Consider the following 25,508-nt stretch of genomic DNA (forward strand, 5'->3'; position numbering starts at 1 on the left):
AATCAATGTGATAAATCACACACACAAAAGATAAAAACCATATGATCCTGTCGATAGGTGCAGAAAAAGCATTTGACAAAATACAGCATCCTTCTTAATAAAAACCCTCAAGAAAGTTGGGATGGAAGGAACTTACTTAACCATCATAAAAGCCATCTATAAGAAGCCCTCAGCTAACATCATCCTCAACGGGGAAAAACTGAGAGCTTTCCCCCTGAGATCAGGAACACGACAGGGATGTCCAATCTCACCCCTGTTGTTTAACATAGTGCGGGAAGTCCTAGCATCAGCCATCAGACACCGAAAGGAAATAAAAAGCACTAGAATTAGTAAAGAAGAAGTCAAACTTTCACTTTTCACTGACGACATGATACTCTACGTAGAAAACCCGACAGACTCCACCAGAAGCCTACTAGAGCTGTTCCATCAATTCAGCAAAGTAGCAGAGTACAAAATCAATGTACAGAAATCAGTTGCATTTTTATACACCAATAATGAAGCAATAGAAAAAGTAATCAAGAAACTGATCCCATTCACAATTGCACAAAAAAACATAAAATACCTAGGAATAAACGTAACCAAAGTTGTAAAAGATATGTATGCTGAAAACTATAGAAAACTTATGAAGGAAATTGAAGAAGACACAAAGAAATGGAAAAACATTCCATGCTCATGGATAGGAAGAATAAATATTGTCAAAATGTCATTTACTACCCAAAGCAATCTACGCATTCAATACAATCCTAATCAAAATTATACCGGCATTCTTCTCAAATCTAGATCAAACTATCCTAAAATTTCTAGGGAACCACAAGAGACCTCGAATAGCCAAAGTAATATCGAAGAAGAAAACCAAAAGAGAAGACCTCACAATCCCAGACTTTAGCCTCTACTACAAAGCTGTCATCATCAGGAAAGTATGGCATCAGGAATTCTAGATGGAGAGCAGTCATGCTCCTAAAAAAGAAAGATGAAGCCATCCCGGACAGACAAAGACAGACAGCACGTGTGGCTAGCAGACCCACGTGAAAACTAGTAAACAACGCTCTTCAGGCTGAAGGAGAGGACACTAGACAGAAACTACAGGCCGCATGAAAAACTACAGAGGGCACAGGTCAGAGGGCACAGGTCATGAAAACCCCGAGGGTAAATATAAAAGACGGTGCAAGTGGGTTTCCTTTTTAACTCTTGATTTCATCTTACCTAATTTAAAAGACCACGGCACAAAGCACCAGTGAGAAGTGTGCCAATGAGCATACTGTGTACAAAGACACAATCTGAGTGGCAAGCAGAACACACAACAGGACAGGGAGCAGCTACACATGAAAGTGGTTTTGTACAAGACTATAACGTTGGGATTAAGCCCAAGAGACTGTTATAAACTAAGATATTATCTGCAGTCTCTAAGACATCCACTAAGAAAATCATGCGCACAGAGATTTATCTAATTCAAACAAGGGGATTAAAACGGCGCACTACACAAGGTCCAGTCACCGCAGAAGGAGGCTGTTGTGGACTGCACCGTGTCTCAAAAAAGAGATGTTGGAGTCATCACCCCGAGCCTGTGACTATGAGCTCAGTTGGAAACCGGGTCTTTGTAGATGTAGTCAAGTGTAGATGAGGTCACGATTAAGGCAGGCCCTGATTCAATACTGGTGTCTCTCTAAGAGGAAATCTGGACACAGGGACGAGGGTGAGGACACCATGCGGAAGAATGACATAGAAATTGCAGTGATGTTTCTACCAGCGAGGAATGCCCAACTCTGCCAGCAGCCACCACAGGAGAAACAAATAAAACAGAGAGATTTCCAATTTAGAGCCTCTAGAAAGGAACTAATAATAACCCTGNCTTTTCACTGACGACATGATACTCTACGTAGAAAACCCGACAGACTCCACCAGAAGCCTACTAGAGCTGTTCCATCAATTCAGCAAAGTAGCAGAGTACAAAATCAATGTACAGAAATCAGTTGCATTTTTATACACCAATAATGAAGCAATAGAAAAAGTAATCAAGAAACTGATCCCATTCACAATTGCACAAAAAAACATAAAATACCTAGGAATAAACGTAACCAAAGTTGTAAAAGATATGTATGCTGAAAACTATAGAAAACTTATGAAGGAAATTGAAGAAGACACAAAGAAATGGAAAAACATTCCATGCTCATGGATCGGAAGAATAAGTATTGTCAAAATGTCATTTACTACCCAAAGCAATCTACGCATTCAATACAATCCTAATCAAAATTATACCGGCATTCTTCTCAAATCTAGATCAAACTATCCTAAAATTTCTAGGGAACCACAAGAGACCTCGAATAGCCAAAGTAATATCGAAGAAGAAAACCAAAAGAGAAGACCTCACAATCCCAGACTTTAGCCTCTACTACAAAGCTGTCATCATCAGGAAAGTATGGCATCAGGAATTCTAGATGGAGAGCAGTCATGCTCCTAAAAAAGAAAGATGAAGCCATCCCGGACAGACAAAGACAGACAGCACGTGTGGCTAGCAGACCCACGTGAAAACTAGTAAACAACGCTCTTCAGGCTGAAGGAGAGGACACTAGACAGAAACTACAGGCCGCATGAAAAACTACAGAGGGCACAGGTCAGAGGGCACAGGTCATGAAAACCCCGAGGGTAAATATAAAAGACGGTGCAAGTGGGTTTCCTTTTTAACTCTTGATTTCATCTTACCTAATTTAAAAGACCATGGCACAAAGCACCAGTGAGAAGTGTGCCAATGAGCATACTGTGTACAAAGACACAATCTGAGTGGCAAGCAGAACACACAACAGGACAGGGAGCAGCTACACATGAAAGTGGTTTTGTACAAGACTATAACGTTGGGATTAAGCCCAAGAGACTGTTATAAACTAAGATATTATCTGCAGTCTCTAAGACATCCACTAAGAAAATCATGCGCACAGAGATTTATCTAATTCAAACAAGGGGATTAAAACGGCGCACTACACAAGGTCCAGTCACCGCAGAAGGAGGCTGTTGTGGACTGCACCGTGTCTCAAAAAAGAGATGTTGGAGTCATCACCCCGAGCCTGTGACTATGAGCTCAGGTGGAAACCGGGTCTTTGTAGATGTAGTCAAGTGTAGATGAGGTCACGATTAAGGCAGGCCCTGATTCAATACTGGTGTCTCTCTAAGAGGAAATCTGGACACAGGGACGAGGGTGAGGACACCATGCGGAAGAATGACATAGAAATTGCAGTGATGTTTCTACCAGCGAGGAATGCCCAACTCTGCCAGCAGCCACCACAGGAGAAACAAATAAAACAGAGAGATTTCCAATTTAGAGCCTCTAGAAAGGAACTAATAATAACCCTGACACCACTTTGACTTTAGACCTTTGGCCTCCAAAACTGTGAGGAAAAAGTATGCTTAAGACAAGCAGCCTCCTTTATGGTAATTTGTTACATCAACCTTAGGAAACTAACACACAGGCAGTAACAGAAGAACAGAGCAACAGAAAACAAGGATTTCTGAGGGGGGAAAAAAATGAAGGCTGAAAATACAGTAATACACTAAATAGAAGATAAAAGTTTCAGTTGATCAGAATGTAGGCTGTTATTTCACATGACACTGTATAATAAGAGTTGATATAAAGCTTCCTTTAGATATTTTTATTGTATTTATCTATATGTTTTCAATAGATTTTTTAAATTAAAAAAATTTTTAACATTTATTCATTTTTAAGAGACAGAAAGAGAGCACGAGTGGAGGAGGGCAGAGATAAAGGGAGACAGAATCTGAATCAGGTTCTAGGCTCTGAGCTGTCAGCACAGAACCTGACCTGGGGCTTGAACCCATGAACTGTGAGATCATGACCTGAGCTGAAGTTGGACACTTAACCAACTGAGCCACCCAGGAGCCCCTAGATCTTTTTATTTGAGAGAGAGATAGAGAGAAAGAGAATCTCAAGCAGGCTCCAAGCTGATGCAGGACTCAATCCTACCACCCTGGGATCATGACCCAAGCCAAAATCAAGAATCAGATGGACGCTTAACTGACTGAGCTACCCAGGTGCCCCTACATATATTTTAACATGTAGTTATGAGACGTATTTCTTTTTTGCCATATATTAGAGAAAGACTTACTCAACAGTATTTCCTGTAATCAAACACTGATCTACATATGGCAAACTTACCAGTGATTTTTAAAAACACACAAAAATATATACCATAAAAAAAGAGACAGAGTAGATTTTTCCCTCTAAATTATGAACAATTCAAAATTACTTGCAACACTACAGTTTGATTTTCTCTGGCCCAAAAGCAGTACTTCTAATACTGAAAAATATTTATCACACATGGACTACTGATGCCCATTTTAAATCTACCTGAGAGTTTTGCTATGTAACATGCAAATAAAGAAGTGTTTGATAATAATTTTAAAACCCTTATATTTAAAAAAAAAAAAACCCTTATATTTCCAAATTAGGGCACAATCATTATTTACTGTTTATGGACATTACAGAATTGGAGACTTCGATTTGAAAGCTGAGCATTTTCAGGCCAATTATTATTGTGGCACACAAAGGAAGATGTGGGAAGAAGAACAGATGTATTCTGGACCAGGAAGCAACACATAATTTAGCAAATTAGTAAGAAACAGGAGCAAACTAAGAAACTGCACTTTGCTTTCTGAGAAATATGCAGAATGTCACTCTACTATTCTATGAACCATTAACTTCATTACCAACCTTTCTGTTCTACACCATGAATCATCTGAAAATTCCATTACCCACCTCATATAAAATATGAGGATTTCGTTTTACTAAGAGCTGAATTAGCAAGTGCCTAAGGTAGCCTTCCACAGACTATCAAAGCAAAGGAATCAACAGAGAAATATCCCAGAATCAAAAGAAAAGCGTAAAGGAATGTCCGCTGGTCGCCTTACGTGTTCACTGTTCTTGGTGCTTCCAAAGGAAAGTCAAAGGCAGTTTTTCTCAATGGTTTGAGCATAAGTGACTTCCTAAATTAATGAGGAAGATAAAGCCCACAGATGGTGTATTGTACAGTTTGAACTATACTAATTTTGACAGGTGACATGGAAGCCTTCTCAGCTACTCCTGTGAAATTAAGGATTCAGGAGAATGGCAATGTGAAATGCCTTTTAAGATGCAAATTAAACCACATACATATCTAATGCCCTCCTTTATAAACTGAAATGTACACAGGAATACTAAAAAGATGGAATGCGAATATTTGTATGGCACAACTGAAATATGTAAATTTCCAGGCTTCTTAAGTATTCTAGAAAGTATTTAATATATATAATTTCCACTAGGGTTTTGTATATACAATATGTTACATATTATATATCTAACATTTTAGATATGTATCTAAAATTTACATCTAAATTGTATCTAAATTATATATCTAAAATATAAGTCTAAATATATATCTAATATTACATATAAGATATATATCTTACATAATTTCTAAGATGTACATTCATATTTGTATGTATATACATATATGTGTACATATGTACATACATATGCTTTAAAGTATTTTGCTTTATTAAAAGATACATGTACCGACTGACATGGTTCTATATATTTGACAATGGCATCAATTTCTTTATAAAGCATTTGCTGGGAACTTTTCACTGATCTTTTTTTTTCTTAAATGTTTATTTACTTCTGAAAGAGAGAGCGAGTGAGCAAGCAGGGGAGGGGAAGAGAGAGAGGGAGGCAGAATCCCAAGTAGGCTCTACACCATCAGCACAGAACCCAATGTGGGGCTCAACTAAACTTACAAACTGAAATCACAACCTGAGTGGAAACCAAGAGTTGGACGCTTAACTGACTGAGCCACCCAGGCGCCCCTTCACTTATCATATGTCACACATTTTACCCTTACATACTTCCCTCAGGAAAACGATCATCTCTTTTGGGAATAAATATGCACATGTCATTGGATTTCATGAGCAGTCTTCAAAATTTTAGGCCAATGGCAAGTGGAAAAATGAGGAGATTAGAGATTGAGAAATATGGGTAGCTTTTATGACAAAGTGGCTTAAAGCATCTTATGGTAACCAAAAACGATTTGATGATTTACATTCTCACAGTGGGTCCAGACTGTCTCACCTATGCCATCTGGTCATTTGGAAGCTGGGACTGAGAACCACAGTGAAGCCCACAGTGTAGGCCTCTATACATTCTTGATGGCCATATAAATAGAATTTTTAAACAATACATTTTCCATTGTGCTTCCTAGGAAGACAGAGGTAGCCAATACTTTCAACATGAGGAATATTCATTCATCCACGAAATAGTTCATTTTCCCCTGAAAACCCAGGACAAGAAGCATAAATAAGATTCCTGATGAAAAAGTTTGGAGTCTGTTCGCTATGAGGGCAGCAACAAAGAGCCATCTGTTGAGATCACGTCTATCTATTGATGAGTTCTTTTCTTTTCTGGGTCCTTGGGTCTGCATGTAATCGTGAGGCTTAATCACCCAGATGGAATATTACAAACTGAGCCTGTAGTAAGAAGCAAAAAGCTATGGACATTTTTGAGGGGCTGCTGGGTTCCAGAAAAGCTTAGGCTTCTTCCGCAGGCCTGGAACTGCGAGGCTGACACCTGCCGCAGGAACAAATGAGGTTCGCAGGCATGAACAAGCTGGGACACAAGTGTGCGAAGACGCAAGTGTCTGCGGCCCAATGGAAAGTGCTGGTGTGCAGACCAGGCATGTTGAGGCGGCTACAGAATTGGAAACTGGGGAGGGGTCTGCAATCAAGGTTATGCAGAGCAGGGGTTAATTTTATCCTTTATCACAAGGGGTCAAGTCTTTCGGCAAACTGAGCCTGCACCCCCACACCCCGCCCATCCTTATCTTCCCCTGCAGAGGGGCTCTCTGCATTAGGCTCCTGGGGAAGCCTGATCAACTTTTCATTATGGATATGAATCCTTTTAATATTTTGATGCAGGTTCCCCATCCCCCCGCCCTAGATTTTCAGACAGAAACAAACTTTGGCTTCCAGTTTCAGAGGTGTCCTCTTGACACACCTCCTGAAATTCACAAAAGCCAGATTAAGAATGAAGTAAAGTGCTTTTGATTATAACTGGCCAGAAAACGGGTGCCAACAGCCAGATGAAACCACACAGTGACGTCCCAAAGCTAACGGTGGATGGCAGAAATAGATTTCTCCTTTCCATTTCCTTGCTTAAAACAAATCATCTAACCTGTCCTTCCATTTATCAAAAGGGGGAAATATCTTGTATACAACTGCACAAAGGCTATCTGCATATTTTTCTATTATGTTAAAAAGCTAAGCCTCAAGGAAAAATAATGTTAAAGGTTCCCATGTGAATTACTGACTTCAGTTTGGAAATTCGGTGCTGCTCTGATGAAACAGAAGTATAGCCAAGTACAGAGTTTGCTATTATTTTGAAACTATTAAGAATTTTTAAAAAGTCTGCCAAAGCAAACATGTTAATTAATGTTCATAAATTACTATCTGGCATATTTATTTATTGTCTTTTACCAGATAAATTAATTCTGATAAATATACAATTAGGTTAGACTATAAGATCATTTAAGTAAATACACAAAAGTCAAGGGTAGTAGAAAAACGGATTTGTTATTGATTACAAGACTTCTCAACCAAAAACAGACACAACATTTTAAATATTACTATTTATGATAAATCTTACATACTATAACATTGTAATTATATAACATAAATATACCAAATGTAAATCTCTTAAAAATCTACACATTTTAACTGAAGGTAAATACAAGGTAGCATAATATCAATGTGAATATTACTGTATTTTTAGTGTATTTTACAGAGTAATAAATTGAAGAATAAGTAGTTTGATGTGTTCATACTCTGAATGTAGGAAAGTCCTTAATAACAAGCAATCTGCATTAGAGAGTCATCAACTTAAGCTCTCTGGACCAGGCTATAAGTGTTGTACTAAAACTCTGATACAATTTTAAGACATACAGGAATCTTAAGGGAGATAACAGTTATTTTAAATTATTCATACCACAGGGAGAACCAGAATAACTTAGATAAATAAAATCCATAGATACTTCCTATATCCCTGACCAGTCAACAGCTTTAATATCTTTCCCTTACCAGCAAACCCATAAAATGAAAAACAAGACAAATTGCCTGACTTAAATTTCTCCTCCTTGACCATCCACTGCTGACTTGCCTGATGGAGATGATAAAAGAACAGTGAAAGCGAAGAAGCAGGAAGGAGAAGAAAGAAGCTAAGAGCCTAGATAACCTACAAACTCGGTAATCATACAGCGAGCTCATCTGTTCTTACTAAAGAGCTCACCTATCACGATGTTTTTAGCAGAGCAAATAAATAAATGCATCCCTCAACGTCTAGTACCTCCTCACAGACAAGTGACACGTAAGTGAGGCACACATGTAAGAACCATCCACAAAGTCTTGTAAAACTAGATGCTCTGCACGGATATGAAGATACTTCAACAGACGTGGGACGTGCAGTCAAGGAACTTGGAGCTACCACGTCATTCAGTACACATTCACTAGGTGCGTGTTATCACTGACACGGATATGCAAACACGTGAAGAAGACAGCCCCTCCCTAAAGGTGACAACAGTTTTGTTGGATGTGCAAAACTAGGTCATCCGAGAGCACCATGATGATTGCCCTGAGAGATCTGTTGGAAGGAGTCTGACAAAGCATGGAAGGAATCTGGGAAGCACTCGAGAAGACTGTGGACGATGTAAGAAGCCAGTTCAGTTGCTAACTAGTTATAGAATCTGACCAATAATTAAAACTTTCTAAGACTTGGCTTTTAAATCAATAAACTGAGGCTAATAATAATCTATATACAGGTAGCTTATTTTAAGAAGGAAAAGAGATAATGTGTAGAAAGCAATCAGTGTGGTTTCTTGAAAATAATGAGCACTTGACACATTGTACTGATGTTATTATTATGCAGTCTTGAAAAAAAGTACCAGCAATTTCTGGTGTCTGATTAGTGGTAGACATTGTATCACTATCACTGGGTTCAATGCTCCCTGCTGGGTTCACGTGTGAACTGTGGGTTCCCTACAACCAGGAAGGCAACATTAAGCCATGTGGTTTCAAGAGGGATCAAATTCACAAGCCACACTGCTTTCTGGAAGGTCAGAGCTCATTCAAGAGGAATATGCCTGGGTGATGACCTTAGCAATATCAATCAAAAAGTAAACATAGAGAAAATAGCTCTTATTTGCCATGACAGGGGCAATATGTTAGTCAGCACATGCAGTTGCACATAGAACATCTGATTACCTCGTTTTTAAAAATTTTATTTTAGAGAAAGAGCACAAGCAAAAAGGAGAGAGTGGCAGAGGGAGGGGGAGAAAGGGAGGGAGGGAAGGAGGGAGAGAAGAGAGAGAAAAAGAGAAAGAGAGAGAGAGAGAGAGAAAGAGAGAGAAAGAGAAAGAGAGAGAAAGAGAGAGAGAGAAAAAGAGAGAGAGAGAGAGAGAGAGAGAGAGAGAGAGAGAGAGAGAGAGAGAGAGAGAGAATCCTAAGCCGGCACCATGCTCAGCAAGGAGCCAGACTAGGGGCTAAGTGATGACCTAAACCAAAATCAAGAGCAGGATGCTCAACCAACTGAGCCCCCAACGAGACCTGGATTAACTCATTATCACCAACTGTCATCACGTGGTAAGAATGGAATGAGAAAAATTTTAAGTAAAGGTTTTAGGAGTATGAAGAACCCACGGTACACAGGAGGCACCCCAAGTTACCAGGAGGACAGGACAATGGGCATGCCCTGGAAGAAGGCATCTTAAGGGTGCTGTATGTCAAGCTACACAGTGTACCTTTATCATGTGGGTAGTGCACAGGCACTGCAGACTTTAAGACCAGGTAGGATAGGTTTCAACCCATTGCAATATCTGCTGTTTTGACGTCATGTCCATATTTAATACGTTCTGCACCAACTTATAATTCTGTTTCCTTAATTCCAGGGTATTTTTGCAACATACATATGTGCATGTATATATGTTTGAGGTATCTCTTTGTCTGCTAGATCATCATTTAAAGTTAATCTCATATTTTTTTATGGCAGCAGTAAGTTAAAATTATGGTTTGTAGATGTTCCAAACAACACATCACTACTTGCCTGCCTGTTAAGGATGAAGAATTCTCCTTCCCTTCCTTTTATTCACTACACATTTATCCAATATCTATTATATAAAGAGTTACACATAATGTACACTTTTTTAAGATAGGCTGCACACCCAACGTGGGGCTTGAACTCAGGACCCTGAGATCAAGAGTCAAATGCTCTACTGACGAAGGCAGATATGCATCCTTAGACTCTTGATAAAACCTTAGAAGTGGATGCTATGTTAAGTCTAATATGTATCTTCTGTTCCTATGAAGACTAAATAAAAAGTAATGTCAAAAGACCTTATTTTTCCATACCACACTTTAAAAACATTTTTTAATGTTTGTTTATTAATGTTTGTTTACTTTTGAGAGAGAGGCTGAGTGTGAGCAGGGGAGGGGCACAGAGAGAGGGAGACAGAGAATCTGAAGCAGCTCCAGGCTCTGAGCTGTCAGCACAGAGCCTGATGTGGGGCTCGAACTCACGAATGGTGAGATCATGATGTGAGTCGAAATCGGATGCTTAAACGACTGAGCCACCCAGGCATCGCTAACGTTTATTTATTTTTGACAGAGACAGCACAAGCGGGGGAGGCACAAAGAGAGAGGGGCACAAGGGATCTAGAGAGAGCTCTACCCTGACAACAGAGAGCCCAATGCGGGGCTCAAACCCATGAATTGTGAGATCACGACCTGAGCCAGAGTCGGACACTCAACTGACGTAACCACACAGGCGGCCCCACACCATACTGTTAAATAATGATGGAAACTTTGATACTTTCCATTAAATGATTTACCCTTTAAATAAATAGTTTAAGTAAATAAATTGCTTAAACAAACAAGCAAGCAATCAAGCAAGCCAGTAAAAGTGTTTTAAGAAAGATCACCCAAGAGATCAGGAGAATATGAAGTAAACGGAACCAAAGGGAAAGAAAACAGCCTGGTGAAGTGCTCCACAGTCAAAGTCTGAAGCAGGAAGCATCTTCCAGAAACATAAGGCGGTGAGCTCCTACATGTACAATTGTCAAGGAACCCTTACTGTGGGGCAGTTCGGCATCTGAACAGGGTTTCTTCTGACCACACATCACTGTTTTAAATGCCATCACTGTCTATCATTTGCTGGTGTTATTTTTTGTTTTTATCTTTTGTCCTGTTTTCTTTTTTGTTCCTCATTTGGTGAACTCCCTTCAGCACGCTTTAGGTAAGCCACGTGGTTTCAGCGCCCCGGGCTTGGGGAGAGGAAAATGGGGACATAAAACGTCCTGGCCCGTGCAGGCTGAAGCTCACCCGGTGTGGCCTCCTCTCCCTGAGGTCCCAGTTCACCGTGTCCGCAGCTCAGTCACCTTTCCCGTCACACACTGGGTGACGTGTTTGGAGAACACTGCAAGCTCTGGGCTCTCCCGCTCAAGAAGGATGAGAAAAACGGCCAAGGCCAAGGTGTAAAGACGCTGTCAAAGTGTCCAAGGAAGACTCTGAAGGTTGGTATTTTCGGACAGAATGGGTCTTTGACTCTTGCACATCTCTGCGTGCTTCACTTGCTCTACTTTCCTTCGGACTGCTCCCTCCCTTGGTGTGCTTGGTTACTCCCAGCTTCTCACGGACACGGGAGGGAGTGGCTTTCTTTGGGACAAACTCTCACCCTTGAAATTCATTTACTTTGGCATCTTCTGTGGCTTCTTCTGACCAGAATGTTAAGACGTGAAAGTTCAAGGCTATAGAGTGAGCTCTATAATTTATTTTATGAAGAAGGCCCTTCCTTTATTCACTCACTTATTAACCCACCACTGGGTAGGGTGCATCGAGACATGAATATGACAAGGTCCTTGCCTTGTGACGGTGACAATGTAGGAGGGAAGGCCAACATTGTAGATGTCTTAACACCAAGAATTTTATTTTCATTTTATTTTAGTTTTTGTTTTTTTGTGGGTTGTTTTTTTTTTTTGAGGGAGAGAGAGGGAGAGAGAGGGAGGGAGGCAGAGAGAGAGAGAGGGAGACACAAAATGCAAAGTAGGCTCCAGATCTGAGTTATCAGCACAGAGCCCAACACGGGGCTTGAACTCACAAACCATGAGATCACGACCTGAGCCGAAGTCACATGCTCAACCAGCTGAGCCACCCAGATGCCCACAATGAGAACTTTAAAAAGGTAACACCATGACAATCAGCACCTGTTATCACTCTAACCATCATCTATGGACTAAACATCTGGTGTTTTCCCCTGTAAAGTGTAACACTCTGTTCACAGCACCTCCTGTTGATTTTCAGAAGCTCTCGGGGAGCACCTACTTGGAGGTCAACAGCTCCAGCACTTCTTTAGATACCAGGAACTAGCATTTGCTATAAATGTAGCATTCCTTTCTGCAACCTTGAAATTAGAGTGCTGAATTCATTCCAAGAGGTACTTTATTCAGTCACTGCAGAGCCAGTACAGGATTTCCCACTTATGTTGACTCCCTACATGAACTTCTCTGACTATAGCTATTCTGGTTCCCTTAATTCTCAATGAGACTTTCCTCAAGCCACACATCTACCGTATCACCTGGTGTATACCTCACATTTGCTGCAAACCTCACATTCACTGCTACAACTCTTACCATATTTGAGTTTTACCGAGAGTCACTTGCTTTTATCAGGTGTTGAGTCAAAGGGTTACGCTTGACATTCCTGCAATTTACTTTTAAGTAGCGAATCTTAACTGCCCCACACGGTCCTAACTACCAAAGTTAACCTATAAATCATATACATTTACTACAAAGATCTGGCTAGGAATATGTGAATAACAAAATGGAAACTGCTAAAATTATTTCATTAAATATTTATAATTACAATCAGATTGCTACCAAGTATGTTTTCAGAATTTCTCAAATACGTTCCTGGTATTAGGGAGGCTTTTTAAGCACAACTTCAACAAGTATAGGCTTCAAATCAAATCAACAGAAAACAATCTTTTAAATCACTGAATATTCATTGGGATTTATGCCTCAAATTTTAGCAGCCATACTTGCTTTTAGATTTTTGGAATGTTACTTTTCTGCACAAACTAACTGCAAAGAACACAACCGATAAAAATATAAGCGACGTGTTTCTATACTTTGCACATGATTTTCCTAGAGCAGTTATTAGATTTCTTATGGGTCTGGTGTAATTATTTTATTTCTCAAACACCTGTCACGGATCCTAGCACGCGCTTTTTCATTTAAATGGTTGTTTGCTTGTCTGTGCTTCTGGCTCGTATTTACCGTGGCGTTGGTCCTGACCTATCACTTACTTGTACCCATGCCCATTTTTCTAGCTTAACGATAAGCTCCTTGAGGGTGAGCACCTGACCGAGGGAAGGGATACAAATGAACCCAGGCGTCCCCCGTCACCCCACACCCTTATTTTTCCACAGTGACCACAAGAGCACCAAGGAAGAGAGTACCAATCCTTGATTCTACTCCATCCCTTCACAACCTGCAGACAAAGGGAGGAGATGTAAAACATCCTCAGACTTCCAGCCCAGTAGCCCTCCAGACGGGGCTAACAGTAGCTCGGGTAACACGTGTTCATGACAGGTCGCGAAATTAATGCAACATGTTAGCACCCTGGAACCAGGCTGGGGTACCAAGTGGGGGAACCAAGGCAAATTTATGCAATGGAAGACCGAAGAAGAACTGCAAAGAAGAAACAAAGAACTGTCATGTGATGGCAAGCACTGGAGAAACTGAGCAAAACCCGGGTGTGCGGACTGACAGAGAGGAGGATTTGAAATTCTCGACTTGTTCTTAGTAACATGGGACTACAAAAAAAAATGTGCAAGATGTTTTCAGTGTAACTCATGTGATGAGGCTGAGGCTGCCACACTGTCTGGACTGGTTCGTTGTGTCAGTACGGAAACGGGATGCTTCTCCTTACCTCCAGATGCTCTAAAATATAGGGGGGATTCGTCATGCCAAGCCTCAGCATCGCTCCCTGCGGGATCACTTCAACCAGTTCCCACAGCAGTGCGGGGAGACTGGTGCCAATGTCTCGGCCATAAGCCCCCGTGTCCTCACTGGTCAACCAGATCTCACAGACACCCTCTGCGAATCAAAGGAGAGAATTCACAAATCTGTTACAGAGCTGTTTCCTTCATCATACAGCTGCTCACTCTCTTTAATGCAGTATTACTCAACACCATTGTGCAGGCAGTCTGGGTATTCAATTGAAGAGAAAAAGCAGCTTACCCCGTGGTGGCACCAGGTTATTAAGTTCATTTTCTGAACACCAGAGAGTTACCACAAGGCTGTAAATTATCAGCGCGTCCTATGGAGTGATTAACATTCACAGCCAATCAGTTCAACCGCGCTTCCTCCAAAGGACTTTGATCAGGACGAAGGCTACAATCCCATCACAATGGACACCTATTTTATTGAGCACCGAAGCCTTGGAACTGAGATAGTCACTGTACAGAAGTGGCACTAGCAGGAGTTAATTCACTCATCAGTGTGTGACCCACCCAAAGAAAGATGTCAAGTATGGTTCAGGTTTAACTCACAAATTATTAATTATGAGATAACCCATTTCTCCTGCAGTAACTGCTCTAATTGGTTTTCTTTATTCAATTAAGAATAGAGTGCACTGTATTGCTGCGCTCAAAGAAGTTGGCTGCTGTATAAATTAAGTATTTGGATCGAAAAACATGTTTACTGACAGCTGGCATCCTATTTTCCATCAATCAGACATTCATTAGGAGGACGTGGACACTTTATATGTTTTGTTGTCACTGTTATTATAAAGAATCCCAACTTCAAATATTATGGCCTACAATAACATCCTCCCAAAAATCAAAAAGAAATACTTCTGGATAACCTAGTATTATTTAAAATGAATAAAACCGAGTTAGCAAGAGCCACCTAGGTTTTCAGAACCTTTCTGAAAGCATGATCGATTAAAGGATTAGCCGATTTTAAAAGGCCAAGCGATTCTCACAAAGCTAAGACCAACAGTCAAAGAGCCCTGTGAAATTTGTTCATGCTAAAGTGATTTGTTGCTTCAGAACATACCTCAACACATACACAAGGCCCAGAAAGACCACAGCCCCACCCGAAAATATCATTGTCTAGAAAGAGCCTTCAAATTACAATCTTAAATTGTCTCTAGTTGATGGAAGAGAAGAATTTCAAAAATACACTGAAATATTCTAAGCCAAGAGCGACAAGTAAGACACACAGCTTTTAGGTGAGTGTGAACTTACAACCTTACAGAAAAGAGTAAAGATCTTCCCTCTCTTTAACGTCCTCCCCAGAAATGGACAAATAGACATGAAGTTGAGGTTTCCAATAACTATCTTTCCTTTAGGATAAGAGACAGATTTACCTTGTTCCACCCCCCCCCAAAAAAAGCTAGCCAAACCACATAAAAACATACCTACTTTTCCCTATTTGTCTTTCTTTCTGAGACATGCACACCCTCACTCACACCCACACAACACAGAAAATACAAGAAATAAAATTTTAGTTTCCTGAAATTAAAGAATCAATAACTTAGCGTAGAAACAGAAGGTATGAAAAAAAAACCCAACTCTATTTAAAAAGTTGGAGGTGTTTTCAGTATTTGCAAATCAGTAGTGCTATGAATATATGGATTTTCTTTACCTAAATGTAAATGTGCAGCTTCAGGAATCAATAAACAATTACTTAGTTTTAATCATTTAATAAAAGGTTTTCTCTTCAAAAGAAATACCTTTGTGTAATCTGACAGTTTTATAAACACTCTCTGTCCGTGGACTCAATATTTTCCTTTTTTTGTTTTTTTAAAAAAGAAAGGGTTGCAATTAATGGTATCATCTTTATTTTAGTATTACACATGCCATCGACACTGGACTCCTACAACCTTTTTTTTGTTTGTTTGTTTTTAATCTTATCACAAAATCCACTCCAGGAAAAGACATGGCTAAGTAACAACATAAACGGATTTTAAAACACTCTGAAAGAGGTTATAAAAACAGGACATTATCCATGATTTTCCAGTTACTGGCACTTGAGCAACACAATATGAATATTTTAAAATGAACAGAATAATTTTAATTTATAATTTTTCCATCCAAATGGTTCCGTGTCACGCCTTATGGAGAGGGAGCGGGCTCCTGGAACAGTGCCTTGCTGGTGCTAGATGAATACAGAAGGGGGAAAATCACTGTGAAGAGAAATGGAAATAACATTCTCGCAGAAAACAGCAGCCAGCTCCTAAAGCTGCATAGGTGGGGACCGATAGCCTCCTGGTGGGCTGAAATTTCAAATTAAATCACATAAAGAGGAAGCAGCTGTAACACTAAATCAGCAACAACAGGAATAATGGTCTTGATGTCTCCACGATCAAGGCTGCTAAAATGCTCTCTATAAGAGCAACCTGGTTTAACACACAATGAGAGAACATGCGCAAAACGGGAGACGCCCGGACCTTGGGAGGACTGGGCCTTGCCAATTCGATCCAGACATTTATCAAAGAGGATTCTGCTCTTAATCAAAGAGAGAAAGTCCGATGTCACAAAGTCACATTTCAAGAATTCAAATGAGCGCTGATCCTCCAAGTAGTTAGGATGCGGGAAGTCATCTCCTACGACAGGTGAAGCTAAACGCAGAATCCCCATCCTGACGTCCTTTTCTCCAGGCAGTCTTGTGGCCTGTGGGGCCAGCTTGCGTAGGAACTCATTAGGGAAAGGGAAGGCGGCTGTCTGTGATCACTGATGGATGCGGGGACACAGGCATGCTTCTAGCTGCACATTTAATTGGCTATACTTATGGACAGAAGGGCTTGCCTAAGCAGCTTCATTCCTTAAGGACTTTAGCTACGAGCTATATTCCTCTGCACATTCGTTTCTTTATTGGTCTAGCAAACGCTGACAAGGCCCTTCCCTACTATGTGCCCAGCATCCACTCAAGGTCATGACAGACATGGGTTCATCAAATTTCAGTCATCTAACGCCGGCTGTTACCCAGGAGTTAGCATGGGGACATGAACAGACACCCTGGAACCTCATATATGTGCCTATCGATGGCAGTGGAGGCAGAGGGGCCGGGGTGGGGGGGTACCAAAGGACACAGTCTCAGAAACCAGAACGAGAGGTGAACTGGGCTGGCTCAAAGTGAGGATGATGTCAGCCCCCAATGAGATAGGCCCAGTCTGCACTGTAACAGGGACTTTGATGAATACATGTCAGAAAGACAAACACCCGAAAATAAAAAAGAGACATGAGCAGGAAGAACTGAGATAAGAGAAGTGAATGGCCACTAAAAACTCCCAGGCCTGTAAAAATAAATACACACAAAAAAAGAAAGTGGTAGGTGGAAAAGTGGGAGACAGGAATTAGCTTTTTATAAGCATCTAGAAGAAATTTCCAAAAACTGTTCATCTATGTCGATTTATGTTTGTTTTCCGTTAAATTATTCATTCTGCCTTTTTAATGAACGTTAGGTTCTTCAGCTCATCTACGTCCTTTTGTGGTTGTTAATTCTGGGGGAAAAAAGAGCAAATACTCGGAAGGAATGAAATACATCTTAGCAGGAAAAATCCTTTAAAAAGGTGTTATTAGAATCCGTTATAATTTTACCCAAGTAATTCTGGATCAGTCTATGGCTGAGACACACAGTGCTTCCCTCCCCATACCCCCTGCCACCCGAATGGAGAGCCACCATCACAGCTGGATTTTGATCTCTGCTCCACAGTAATGTGAGATGGCTGAGGACAGAAAATGGAGAAGACATACAAGGTTAACAATAAAAGGAAGATAATATCCTCAATGAAAGAGTCTCACGACAAAGAAAATCCTTTACGAAAAATCAAACTTTGCCAAAACTCAATTTCAAAACATTAGGACTTACTGTAACTTGTCCAATGTACGAGCTCCACTGTAAAAAATGAAATTATGGGTGAAGATGGAGTTCCTCTGATTGGACAAGTGACTTTTTTTCCTTCCAGTGGCTCTTGCTTTACGATCGGGGAAAATTTCTCCCACACTAAGGTGTTTCATTTATTCCACTGGGAGGAGAGTCTCAAAAAGTAAGAATTACAGAAACAGGAAAACTGTAAACAATGATTAACGGGGTCAAAAGTAAAAGAGCAGCAGATAGCAAGACATGACACAAAATAAAAACATTTTTAAAACGTTACCTCAAAGTCTGCTCCATGTTTCTTCCTCAGAAACGGGTGCCCTCCCTCCCACCTTGCCCTTACGTTACTAGCCTTGCCTTTTCCCTCCTCCTCTCAGCTCCTCCCCCTCCTCCCTCTTCATCTTCAAAGGCCAACGTGGACTATGAATTAAACATACATTATGTTGTATTTATTTAATATGTACTCAATTCTTTGCTCTTAATTCCTGAGGCTCTCTTTAAGGGTGACAGGGCATATTAATTAGATTATTATGGGTTCTTTCTTCTTCAAGAAAACCTTAGAAAATTCAGAAATAAATATGATCCTGTGTTTAAGCATTTGAAAGGGCCGTGGAAATTTCTTCAAAGGTGATGTTCTGAAGTAAAAATATATACAGGCAGCCTCCTACCTAGTTAATCTATTCATTTTATAGTGAATTAGACACTATAACTTGTTTGGTCCCTTGGTGGCTCAAGGGGTTTGGGTTTCCTTTTCAATTAAAAAGAAAAAAACAAAATAACAAGATTATTAAAGACAGCACCATAACAGGGCCAACCACGGCTATCTTTTATTTAACAATGATTATCACCGTTAAAGATTCAATAAACAGGGCACCATAAAAGACAGGTATTAACTACCTAATTCTTCAACTATCTAGCTGTTTATACTACTTTTACAAATTTAAGAAAAAAGTTATCAACGATCTGAAGGTGTTTTCTGTTAATTTTTTATTTTGAACAATGTTACACTTACAGAGAAGTTGTAAGAGTAGTAGTACATCAAATACCTGCACTGCCTTCACTCAGACTCAGGAACATTTTGCCACAATTGTGAGCTCTCTCTCTCNCAGCACGTATCTTCTAGGACTAAGAACATTCTCCTTCATAATCACAATACAATCCCTGCTCTTGGCCAACCTAACACTGGACAACTCTCACTGTAGCAGAACTGAATTACTTGTATTGCCTTGCGCAAGTCCTGCAGCTCAGGCCTCTGTGCTTTAGCATATACTGTTCCCTCTGCCTAAAATGTCTTCCAGTCTTCTCTGCATAATGAATACAATCTTATGGGAAATTTTCATGACCACTCAGACTGATTTAGATGCTCCCAAGCATCTTATGCAAAATTTTGGATCACGATGCATTATTATTATTGATTTGTTGGTTTCCCTGACAGGATGTAAGCATCTCCAGGAAGAGGCACAAAAAACTTACTGATACATATATGCCTAGAACCTACTACAGTGCATAGCACGGAGGTAGCACTCAATTAATTTTGGTTCCGTATATATAAACATATATGAATATACATGTTTACACACACACATAGAGTGTGTGCAAAGGAGTATAGTAGGCTCTGTATCAGGCAGTAAGGAAATGCTAAATTAAATTTTCTTTGAACAATACAGAAATGCAGCTTGAATGCTGCCAAGTAGGTTGCATGGTCTCTTAACTTCCATAAGATTAGTAGTCTTACTTAATAAAGAGCCCTATTATAAGGGCTCCTGGGTGGCTCAGTTGGTTAAGCTTCTAACTCTTGATTTCTGCTCAGGTCATGATCTCATGGTTCATGATATAGAGCCCCATGTAGGGCTCTGCACTGACCATGCAGAACCTGCCTGGGACTCTCACTCATCATCTCTCTCTCTGCCCCTCCCCTGCTCATGCACACACACGGGCTCTCTTTCTCTCTCTCTCAAAATAAATAAAGAAACGTTTTTTTAAAAGTTCCCTATAATCCTATAGTGATAGCTGGACAGCACAGCAAGTGAACACAAACTATTTTCATTTACTTAAAAGTGAGACTTTCCATTTTTTATAGGTAAGTTCAGATAGATGGATTATCCATGAAACAATTAAACTTCAAAATTATCTTTTTTATTGCTTTAATAACAAGAGCTAACAGTATTTCAGAGCATCCTGACCTCGGTGATTACAGTGCTACAAAGAGAAGAAGTCGTTGATAATGTTGTTGCTACACAAAAACACCCTGTTTAATTTCTTTCTTTTGAAAGGTCACCATCGGAAAGAACCCTGTTTGTTTTCATACTTCTACAAGAATCTGGAAATAAAGGAAAGCTAAAAACAAACTAAACATCACAAAAGGATGACACATCTGAAAACAAGGCATCTGACTCCCCAGGCTCAAAAACCGGCAATAAGCCTCAATGAGGCAGATTAAGTTTATCCTGTTAACACCACAGGGTGTTTTGTTCCATATATGGGCTTCTCTAATACCCCTGGAGAGAATACAGACCACAGCATCTATGGATGGGCCCTCGGATACTTTAGCAGGATACGCAGGGAGATTATTATATTTCCTCTAAAAAAAAAAAAATCACCAGAGACTCAACTCGCAGCAGTATAAACATTACAGACATAGAAGGAAGTAGGAAGAAGAGAAAAAGAAAATAACTAGATGCCTACAATACAATATCTTGTTCATAGAAAAGATTAACATCAGGTGATCATGGTGGTAGACAGAAATTTACCTAGACTCCAAACTAAGTTAACAAGTTACAGAATAGTTTAGAGCATAAAGGAAACTAGAGGCAAAGCATTTTGTGTTTTTTGGGTCAGTGAACTCAATTATAGAATGAAAGACAAACAGAACCAAACTGTAAAAGGACAGAATCTTTATGACTGATGTTGTAGGGTCATAAAGGTCCTTCTCAAAAGTGAATGCCACCAAATCTACAAATAGGACCTGAAATTCTGTAGTTACAATCAGGGAAATCTGACTTTGAAGAAACAAGTCATAAGTTAATAATTTCAAGTATTTAAACAGCATATATAGGATTCTACTTTCCATCACATTCTTATATTCAGTCTGAAGGTGCATCAGGTGTACAGTTTAGGTCCTAATACAAATAAAACACCATTCATTCATTCATTCATTCATTCATTCATTCTTCTAGCAAGTATTTGTTGAGTAGTATTATGTGCCAGGCACTGTTGCAGATCTTAAAACAAGGTCTCTGACCTCATGAAACACATTCAAGTGAGCTACAATAAACTAAAAGATGAATAATACACTTTCAAGTACAAGTAAGTGCTAGAACATGTCTGAGAGCAGGATAAAGAATGAGTGATAAAGTGTCTGGGACGGGACATTGCTATTTTTGACAGGGAAGAGTTGAGGAAGACTCAAGAAGACATGGAACCTGAATGAACCAAGGTAGTAAGTAGGCGACGTGCATCAGACTTCTGGAGGAAGAGCACTTGAAGCAGACAGAATATAGGATCTAATATCAGCATGTTTACAGTCCCCAACGAACCACAAAGGGGTCAGTGTGGTTGGAGTGGGGTGGTAGCAGAGGGAGGAGTTTGTGGTGAAAAAGAATTATAAAATGGGAGCGAGTGGTGATAGAAGTTGTTGCAAGAGGTTCAAGCTCACAGAGCAGAGCTAAGGGGAACAAAAATTACATGTTGATAACCTATTCACTGTCATATGCAATGAATATGCAATATGTATATTATACTTGCTAGTGAGAGCTCTCAATAACTCTGTGTTTTAAGATATTCTCATGTTTAAGCTCATGAATATTCACTGCCATTTCAGAATTCTCAAATCACTATATTTAGTGTATAAGAAGAAACAGGAAAAGGAGTAACAGATAATGCCAATGTCCAGTCTGTCTAAAAGAAATTACTTTCCCTCTTTTATTTTTTTTGGAGGGAGAATTTATTACAATAGACTAAAATGCATGAAATCAGACTCACAAATTTAAACAGAAACAAGTAAAAGGAATCTGAGACCATAACACACTTTTGTTTCTTAGTTGGTAGCACCTAGATGGAAAGGAAGTGGTGACTGTATCTTATCTCTTCTCCTAAGAGATCCCCTTTGCTCCTCTCCTTCGACAGAGCCTAAGTATCACGAAGGAGCCTCACCACTCACTCTGCATCGCTCACACTGATGTCCAACAAACAAACATCTACCACAAACTCAGACAGTCTTCAGAGTTTGAGTCACTGCTACAATTCCAGAAGGGAAGACAAATAAAAATAACTAAGATAAAACCTCTTATGAGGCAGAAAAAGGAAAGGAGGAATTCATTTTTCCTTACTTAATTAAAGAAAAAAATAGGCTCGCCTTCAAGAATCTACTACCCACACACCAAGTGACTATAATGATAAATAGCATAATTCAGATCAGTTTGGCTCTTTTCAGCTATGGTAATTGGCAGCTGGGTTAGTTACAATATTCTTGTAAGGGTTTTAAGTGTGCCCTTTCCAGGTCTGATGTCTTTGATATCAGAATTTTTTTTTCTGGTGAAGAAAAAGTAAAAAGGGGTGTGAGGGGTTGGTGGCAGTGGTGAGTACTATTTCTACATAATGAAAAAGCAAGGTGCAGCTCTATGACAAAAAGTATTTAAAAGTTTCCAAGTTTTATGGAGAAGCTGGTAGTTGTGCCTTAAGGAGAAAAGAATAATCAGAAAAGGAAGATCTGCTACATACTCCATATAGCAAAGATGTTAATGATCAGCTACCTCTTCAATTTAAAATTTCGTAAAAGAAAGCACTACAAACACTTGCAGGTGGTAAGTGTGATTTTAATATTTATTACAATAAAATAACATGTATTCCAATAACCACTTAAGTTACCAAACTATACTAATTGAAATTCTATCTACCAACAGGTGTTTCAGTGGAGGAACCTGTAATATCCAGTATAAACAGTGGACTCTTGTACTGACAACAACACAAAATTTTAATGAAAAGGAAATACAGGGGCGCCTGGGTGGCTCACTTGCTTAAGCAACCAACTTTGGCTCAGGTGATGATCTCGTGGTTTGTGAGTTTGAGCCCCGCATTGGGCTCTGTGCTGACAGCTCAGAACCTGGAGCCTGCTTCAGATTCTGTGTCTCCCTCTTTCTCTTTCTGCTCCTCCTCCACTCACATTCTTTCTCTCAAAAGTAAATGAATATTTAAGAAAACTTTTTTAAAGGAAATACAGTGAGGCCTTCCATTTCTGCACATGAAGGGTTAACTGTTAAAGGAATTGCCGCAATGCTATGAAGAACGAGAAAATCTGACAAAATGTATGGAACAACAATCATCAGACAAGTAACAACGAGCAGTTCAGGACGGCGATTTCTGAAAGAAGCAAACAACGTGAGCCCTATGGTTACCCATCTTACTTTCTAGAGGCTTTTTTTTTTTAATGTTTTATTTATTTCTAGAAGAGAGAGAGAGCATGAGCAGGGGAGGGTCAGAGAGAGAGGGAGTCACAGACTGAAACAGGTTCCAGGCTCTGGGCTGGCAGTCAGCACAGAGCCCGATGCAGGGCCCGAACCCATGAACCGCGAGATCATGACCTAAGTGAAAGTCGGATGCTTAACTGACTATGCCACCCAGGCGCCCCTCTAGAGGAATTTTATAAGCCACAACGCAGAAAAGGGGAAACCGAACAGAGCCCAGTGATCTTGTTGAGTGGAGAATAGAGAGTTTGAAGCTCAGAAAGCTACAGTACAGGTTAAATATTATGGAGGAGAGAGCTGCACAGACATGGAGCTCCAAAGATCAGCAGAGGGCTCCGCTCCCGGTTGTGGAGAGGAAAGAATGCCAAGGCTGGGGAAAGGACCACAGGAGAGCCGTAAGCCAGACAAGTCCTAGAAGTCACATAGGACCAAGAATGGTTTGTGTTGCTAGAAGCCAAAGAGGATTTTAGGAGACACAGAGGATTCTAAAACACATACAGTCCTGAGGAGGCTATTTGCTTTAATGGTTGAGGAAAATCTGCATTAAACTAGAAGCTGCTCTAGACCCATGCTAGCAGACCTTAAAAGAAAGCCTCGAGAGATCAACGTAATTTCAAATAACTGAACTCTATGAAAGAACAAGTCCAAGACTCTTTAAAGGAAAACAATAAAAGCCATTGTTCAACAACATCAAACTCAAAATACCTACCATCCAAACAAAAATGAGCAGATATTCAGACAGGAAGGAAAATATTATGTTTATAATCAGAAGAAACAACAATTAATAGGAACAGAGTCATAAAAGACAGAGGTGATGAAATGAGCAGACAAGGACATTAAAACAGCTATTGTATATGTGGTCCATGTGTTCATAAACTGTGAATATGACAAGAAAAGAAATGAAAGGTGTTAGAAAAACACCCTATGGAAACTTCTGAAGATGAAGTTGAAGACCTAGTGACATAAAATATCCAAAATGAAGCAAAGCGCAAAAGGGCTGAGGATAAGAACGGACAGAGCAGAATACTACCAAGCCAAGCAACACATGCATAATTAAATGCCCTGAAATAATGGCTGAATTATTTCCAAATGTGAAGGTTGACTGTGTAACTTAAGCATGTATATTTGAACCCTTGAGCAACCCACAAGCAATCAATCAGAGGTACAGCTTACAAGACATTCGTGGAGGAATCCCATAATACTCAATCCAGAAGAAGACAGGAATAAATGATGGGGATGACAATGAACTACTGATGAAATCATCAGAAAGATACACACGGGAGGGAGGCTTCAATATTCTCTTCACTTCTTTATTTTTCTTAAAGAAAGGTCTGAATTGAATATGATAAAATGTTAAAATCTGACACAGCTACTTTGTTTTTTTAACTGTGTTAGTTTCTAACTAATGGTGATAGTTTAATACATTCTGGAAATGTTTTATAATTTAAAATGTGAATAACAAGTAATAGTCCCTGTGATTAAATAAATGTTAGTAGAGTCCATCTTCTTCCATTTTGTAAACCACTTGAAAGAAGCTACATCAACCAATGAAGTCAGTGCGTCTTAATTTAAGTGGTTGTATGAGCATAATCAAGTGCAATGACCTTTATTAAATTCTGCTATGTGAGGCTAATCTAAACAGCTAATATTCAGTATTTAAAAACAGAATGTTAACGCTCCTCTAGCCTAAGGGGAAAATGTGAATGCTGTTTAAAAATACTACCTCACAGGGGGTAAAAAATGATAGTTTCTTACCATCAGTAATTCCACTTTGCATAGAAAGATAAAATATAGCTGTCTGGTGACACTAGTGACAACAGCAAACCACCAGCTTCCTTGACCTCATCCTTTTCCTGCCCCGATGATTCCACCTCGGGGCTCTCCAATTTGTACCCAGATATGATGTAAGACTTTAATTCTGCTACACTGGAGAGTAGATGAAGGTCACTTTTCTCCCTTGTCATGGTCCATCAACTGGCCACTCACCATGGTTCACTGAAAACAGATTCCATCACATCTTTTTTCTGTTTGCGGTACTATACCTACTACAATGCATGTTAAGGCAATTAATCAATGCATC

At 39.8% G+C, this 25,508-nt stretch overlaps 1 protein-coding gene across 7 annotated transcripts in view; it reads right to left on the reverse strand.

Annotated features, from left to right (window-relative positions):
- CDKAL1 (CDKAL1 threonylcarbamoyladenosine tRNA methylthiotransferase) overlaps positions 1 to 25,508 on the reverse strand; it is a 700,075-nt gene that overhangs the window by 300,426 nt on the left and 374,141 nt on the right. For all 7 annotated transcript variants that reach the window (XM_077769569.1, XM_077769571.1, XM_077769566.1 and 4 more), the window contains one exon: positions 14,011 to 14,177. In XM_077769569.1, coding sequence (XP_077625695.1) covers positions 14,011 to 14,177 — 167 coding nt within the window. The remainder of the gene's footprint in view (positions 1 to 14,010; positions 14,178 to 25,508) is intronic.

The sequence above is a fragment of the Crocuta crocuta genome, unplaced genomic scaffold, assembly GCF_008692635.1.
Source record: "Crocuta crocuta isolate KB4526 unplaced genomic scaffold, BGI_CrCroc_1.0 scaffold145, whole genome shotgun sequence".
Lineage (NCBI taxonomy): Eukaryota > Metazoa > Chordata > Mammalia > Carnivora > Hyaenidae > Crocuta > Crocuta crocuta.